Raw genomic sequence first — 6,000 nt, forward strand, 5'->3', positions numbered from 1 at the left:
TAAAAGTTTCTAGAATTTCAGTTTTCTGAATCCTGACATATCTCCTTTTAGAGAATAGATGGTTTCTTAAGTCACAGCTCCCCAGAGAAAACAGTCAATAGAGAGCGCGTGTACACGTGCGTACGTGTGTGTACAGAGAAAATTAGATTTATTTTAAGGACTTGGTGCCCACGAGTGTGGAGCTGGCAAGTCCAGAGCTTTCAGGACGGGCCGGAGGCTGGAGACCCAGGAGGAGTTGATGCTGTGCCCGAGGTCCATCTGGAGACGGAGTTCCCTCTTCCTCTGGGAGCTTCAGGCTTTTCTCTCGAGGCCTCCGCCCGATGGGACGAGGCCCACCCGCATTGCAGAGGGTGCTCTGCATGACTCAGTACCCACCGATTTCAGTGTTAATCACATCTGAAAGATACCTTCACGGCAGCCTCTAGACTGGTGTTCAGCCACCCAGCCGGGCGCCCGAGCCCAGCCACGTTGACACTTAACCTTAAGCATCACAGGTGGTTTCCAGAAAAGCTTATTAGCACGATTAGATTATTAGAAGCAAAATAACTTTCAACGTATTAGGTGAACTTACTTTTAAAAGGAATTTTTAGTCAGTACCTTTATATAAAGAGCTTCTCTTATTTTATTTTCTTTTATTTTTTTGCGGTACACGGGCCTCTTACTGTTGTGGCCTCTCCCGTTGCGGAGCACAGGCTCTGGACGCACAGGCTCAGCGGCCATGGCTCACGGGCCCAGCCGCTCCGCGGCACGTGGGATCTTCCCGGACCGGGGCACGAACCCGTGTCCCCTGCATCGGCAGGCGGACTCTCAACCACTGCGCCACCAGGGAAGCCCAGCTTCTCTTCTTTTAAAGGAAACGTGTCATGCTCTCGGTTATTTTAAAATCACGTTTCTACCTCTGTGTCTTGCAACGGAGCTTTGGGCGCGGCGCTCAGCGGCCGGGTTGTACTGAGCCGCCGTGCCCCACGCCTCAGCAGCCCCGGAGGGCCAGGACCACGCCCACCCCTGGCCAGGGCAACCCCTCCTCAGGGTCTGCCTGCTGCTGGGTGGGAGCAAGTCTCATGGATGGCACCAAGGACCAGGAGGGAGGAGAGCCTTGCTGGCCACCATGGCTCAGCGGCCTCTGTGATGCTGGGCCAGCCCAGCTGTAGGTCGGAAAACAGGCCACACTTAGCAGCTCAAGAAGACGTGTGCAGGGCACCCGTCTGGGGTCGCCATTACCGCCGGGCCCTGTTTGCTGTCCCCAGAAAAGGTGACCGTACAGTTCTTGCGGTCAGCCTCATTTTGATCCAAGATTGTGTCTGCAGTGAATTTGTTTCAGCCAGGGGATGAGAGTCCTGATGTGAAAGCATTTTTCAGTCTCAGACTGAGCTCAACAGGGCTGAAACAGTGGCTCAAAAAATTTGCTTTTAGAGATGTTTCTATTTCAGCACAAAATGTGGCTTTTAAAAATATGACTGGTATCTAAAATCCTTCACCTGAAAGAAAAGCAACTGAAACCAACAGGAACTTGCCCCCGTCCTTAGAAGTGCAAGTTAGCAGACAAGCCTGGTCACCTGGTGTCCAGGAACAGGGCCGGGCCGCGCTGGCCGCTTCGGGGACACGGCCCGTTGACCCGCCGTTGTCGCGCCTTCTCTTCCTGCAGCCTGAGCTGAGCCTGGGGCAGGAGGATCTGGCGGAAGGGAAGCACGTGAAAGCCGCCAGGAGGACTCACAAGAGGAAGCAGAAGCCAGAGGACGAGGCCGGGGCCGCGGGGCCCGAGGAGGCCACCTTCAGCGAGTTCTCGGAGAAGGAAGCCACGTTCTCGGGCGGCGTCGGGGACGAGACCAGCTCCGCCGTGCAGAGCATCCAGCAGGTCGCCACTCCCCGTGCAGGGCTGGGGGCCCCGGGCGCGGGGGGCCTGGGCTCTGGCCGTGGCCAGCACGTGCCCCGTTTCCCAGCTTAGACCCAGAAGTCACCGCCATCCTCCCGGGTTGGGAACGGGTCTGCGTCTAGTTTGGGGAGGTTCTCAATGGCCTGAGCGTGCCGGCCAGTCAGGCAGGGCCCGACTCTGCATGCCAGGGCGTGTGGCCAGCCAGCCTGCTGCTTTTAACCAAGGCTTCCCCGCTGGGGTTTCGAGGCCCCCAGCTCCTGGCCGGCGTGTGTCGGACGCCACACCCCTCCCCTGACTGGCCCTGGTCATCCTGGTCGCAGACGTTCCTGCGTTTCGGCCCTGTCTGTGGGGAAGAGCATGGCTTGCTTTTTCATTTATTAGCTCTGGCACTGCACATTGGTTCACTGCCCTTCTGACCTTTACAATTGGGATTTCCATTTACCATCATCACTTCACAGAAGTTAAGAGACAGTGAAGAATGAGCTCTTTTTCTCATTACTTTCTTCTGTTTTTTTTCCTAGCTACGGAAACCCTTTGCTTTTCAGTTCCAGCTGATGGCCTCCATGACGGTGTCTGTATCTTGTTTCTCTCTTTCACTAGAATTCTTTTTCCAGGAAAAATGAACTTGGTTTAACCTCTCAGCAGCAGGTGTATTTAACTCCTCGCTTTGGGCCAGGAGTGTGATGGTTCCAGCGTCACGAGATGGCCTCCGTGACAAAGTATAGCACAGGAAGCTGCTCGTGTTCTCGATTCTGCAGGAACTAACGGTCCCGTGTTGTGCGTGACTCTTCCAGGTGGTGGTGACGCTGGGCGACCCCAATGTGACCACCCCGTCGAGCTCCGTCGGCCTGACCAACATCACCGTGACCCCCATCACCACCGCGGCCGGGACTCAGTTTACCAACCTCCAGCCGGTGGCCGTCGGGCACCTGACCACCCCGGAGCGCCAGCTGCAGCTGGACAACTCCATCCTGACCGTGACCTTTGACACCGTCAGCGGCTCTGCCATGCTGCACAACCGCCAGAACGACCTCCAGATCCACCCCCAGCCGGAAGCCTCGAATCCGCAGTCGGTGGCCCACTTCATCAACCTGACCACCCTGGTCAACTCCATCACGCCCCTGGGGAGCCAGCTTGGCGAGCAGCCGCCGCTCACCTGGCGGGCGGTGCCCCAGACAGACGTGCTGCCGGCCCCGGCCCCGGCCCCGCAGGCCGCCCAGCCCCCGGTGCCGGCCGAGCAGCAGCCGCAGATGTACGGCTACTGAGTCACCCTGCAGGGACCTGGGGGAGAACCACGGACAGGCGGTCTGCTTCTGTTTTTATTTGAGATTTGTTTGCTGGATACCAAACAAAAGAACAAAACACCGCACGTTGCAGTATCAGGAAGGTTGACGTAGCTTTTGCAGCGTTATCTCCAAATTCACCAACAACCATCACAGTGTGTCAGCTGAGCTCAGAAGTGACCCTGAGCAGGTCCCCCTGAGGCCCCATATGCTCTGCCCCGGCAAGGCCAGGCCCCCAGGCTTCCCTCCCAGAACGCGGGTGGGCGCAGGGTTTGGGAAAAGGAAACCCAGAGAGGAGCAGCACGGTAAGACCCGTATGTCACTAGAGATGTAAGTGGCGTGTTTCATTTCTCCCTTTAGGGCTCCGCTACTGTGTGACAATGTAGCCGGTTTTCTCCTGTGGCTCCTGCACTTTTTTGCTAATGAGCAGATAGGAGTTCAAGTAACGTTTACTCTCTTTGAAATTTGAGTTGAGTCGAATTCGTTCTGCACCTTTGGGCTGAAACCATGTGGGAAGATGCCCTGTGGGAGCGGACGCCCCTCCTCTGGCCTTCACGAGTTCCTCTCGGGCAAGGGGTCACGTGAGGTTGCCGACCAAGGCACCTTAGTGATAGAATTCGTGAATCGATTTGCAGTATGGCTCTTTCCTTTTTTTTTTTTTTTTTTAAACTTCACCTCGAGCATACCTTGTGTGATCGAGACTGCGGAGGCCACGTCATCCTCTATTTTCCTCTAACACACAGAAGTCGTTTGCACTGTGGGACTGTGGGTCCACGTCCAGCTCTACGCGGCTGCCCCGATGCAGGGGCCGTGAGCCTCATGCTGGCCCCCCTGGAGGCTCCTCGGGGTTGTGTCTCAGGATTCTCTGCCATCCAAATGTATTTATTATGGCTGAGGCGCAGCCAGAATCCCCCGCACTAGAGAACAGGGGAGAAAGTCATGTCTTTTTTCTGTTTAAACTTCAAGTCCAAAGGTTGGTGTGTTTCAAGACCAGTTTTCTAAAAAAATGTTGAATGAGCTTGGCTCTTTCCCCAAGAAAGGTATAGGTTTTTCTGAAATATGAAGACAGTGCTATTTCCTGCCAAGTAGTATGAAAGCAGAAAGGCTATTAGCTGAGCAGTAGAAGCGTCAGTGCCCCTAATGAATGAGTGAATAAATGTGCTGAGCGACGGGAGCTCTGCCCCTCCGGGGGACGCGCTTTCACACGTGTGCGCCCGTTTCAGAAGTGGCAGGTGAGGCTCTGGACCACCAAGGTGGCAGCCAGCAGCTAGCCCTCCCACGGCGCAGCCAGGGAAACAAAGAGGCGGGCAAAGAGGCTTGATTTCTACGCTCCTGATGCTTTAACGCTGTCCAGAATGAAATGATACGTTTGTTTGCCTTACTTTGTCCTGATCAGTATTTGTCCCCGATCCTGCATTGTTTGGGAGACCGTCAGTAGTGGATAAATGAGGCAGAATAACCTGACGCCGCTAATGAGGCTACAGACAACCTGTTACGCAAAATGCAACGTTCTCAGCACTTCGCTTCATTCCAAATCGCAAGATTTTGAGGAGGGGGCTAGGCTTTGATTTGTGCAATACATGCTTTCGTGAACTAAGTTCATCACCCACGCAGCATGTGAAAGGGGCTTCAGGATTCGCCCTCCACACCCAGCTCACCGGTAACTCCCGACGACTCGCACCTCTGAATCGGTAGTGGGGGATTGTTTGACTTTTAATTTATGATAATTATTTTTATGTTATTTATGTATATAATTAACTGCTTTATACATAATAGTTTCATCAAATGAACTTGGGCTGGGGGTGATATACTTTCTAAGTATCGTCTCTGTTCTCCAAATGTAAGTGGTCCAGGTATCCGTGGAATCATCAAAAGCGCCGAGGTTCCTAAGGTATTTTCTTAAAAATCGCTGACCGTCCTTTGGCATTTGCAGAATGTAAGGGATGAATGACCAAGTAAAAAATCCAAACATGATTGAACACCCGCTAGCATTTATCTTTTATTCCTCTCCCCTATGAAACAAAGGCCTTTTAAATCACAATTTTATTTTTTTAAGAGAAGTTGTTTTTACGCCTAGAGTAAGAACGCATCAGATGTCTTTAAAGAGCCTGGTTTAGGTTGTGTGGCCCCAGCGTACCTCCCGCCGCGTATTTAACTACACAGATGCTTAACCATACTTCCTGGTTTAATAAGTGAGAACTCCAAATAAAAATCAAATTGACTCCTGAGTTTTCTGTAGAAGTATTTGGTCTAATAGGGTCACTGTCTGAGGCAAAATAGGTTCGTGTTGTCTTAAAACGGTTGCTATGAATTTGCATATAAGACACTGGGAAGCAAAAAAATAAAAAATAAAAAGCACTACTCAGCCAAAAGAGTTACCAGCTGTAGGCTGCTCTGCACCTCTGTCGCTGTTTCCTGATGGAAAAGATTTACTTTTCTTTAACTGATCCCAGTGCACAGCTGTATCCATAGGAGGAAATTGGATGGAGCCGTTGTGACCACTGAGCTCTGTGAATCCCTCGGGGTTATTCTAAATTAATAAACAGAAGATGCTTGGTTTTGGCCGGTGAATTTGTGAAGTTGTGTCGTTCTGTGCCACCTGACGGTGTGAGCCTTGCAGAGCAGGCCCCCGGGATTGCGTGTCCCTGAGGCAAGGAGGGGACGGGGGCCCCGAGTGGGATGTGTTCCTCGTGCCGGGTGCCGCTCCACTGTGACCGACAGGGACCTGCCTTGGAGGATTCGGGGCCCGGGAGGCAGATGCACGGACTTCACAGTCACAGCGGCCAGAGCTCGAGGCTCCCAGCTCAGGGCCGTGTCAGTGACTTTCCCGTTGGATTTTGAGAG

General features: G+C 53.2%; 1 protein-coding gene across 3 annotated transcripts in view; it reads left to right on the forward strand.

The window, feature by feature from the left end:
• The window catches only part of PRDM15 (PR/SET domain 15), a 58,780-nt gene extending 53,396 nt beyond the window's left edge, over positions 1-5,384 (forward strand). For all 3 annotated transcript variants that reach the window (XM_022552830.2, XM_089910215.1, XM_089910217.1), the window contains exons 23-24: positions 1,646-1,855; positions 2,668-5,384. In XM_022552830.2, the coding sequence (XP_022408538.2) occupies positions 1,646-1,855; positions 2,668-3,138 (681 nt within the window). In that variant the 3' untranslated portion in view covers positions 3,139-5,384. The remainder of the gene's footprint in view (positions 1-1,645; positions 1,856-2,667) is intronic.
• The last annotated feature ends 616 nt before the right edge of the window (positions 5,385-6,000 follow it).

Source organism: Delphinapterus leucas, chromosome 4, assembly GCF_059928025.1.
Source record: "Delphinapterus leucas isolate spDelLeu-1000000601 "Yukka" chromosome 4, BTC_Dleu_Yukka2, whole genome shotgun sequence".
NCBI classification, from domain to species: Eukaryota; Metazoa; Chordata; class Mammalia; order Artiodactyla; family Monodontidae; genus Delphinapterus; species Delphinapterus leucas.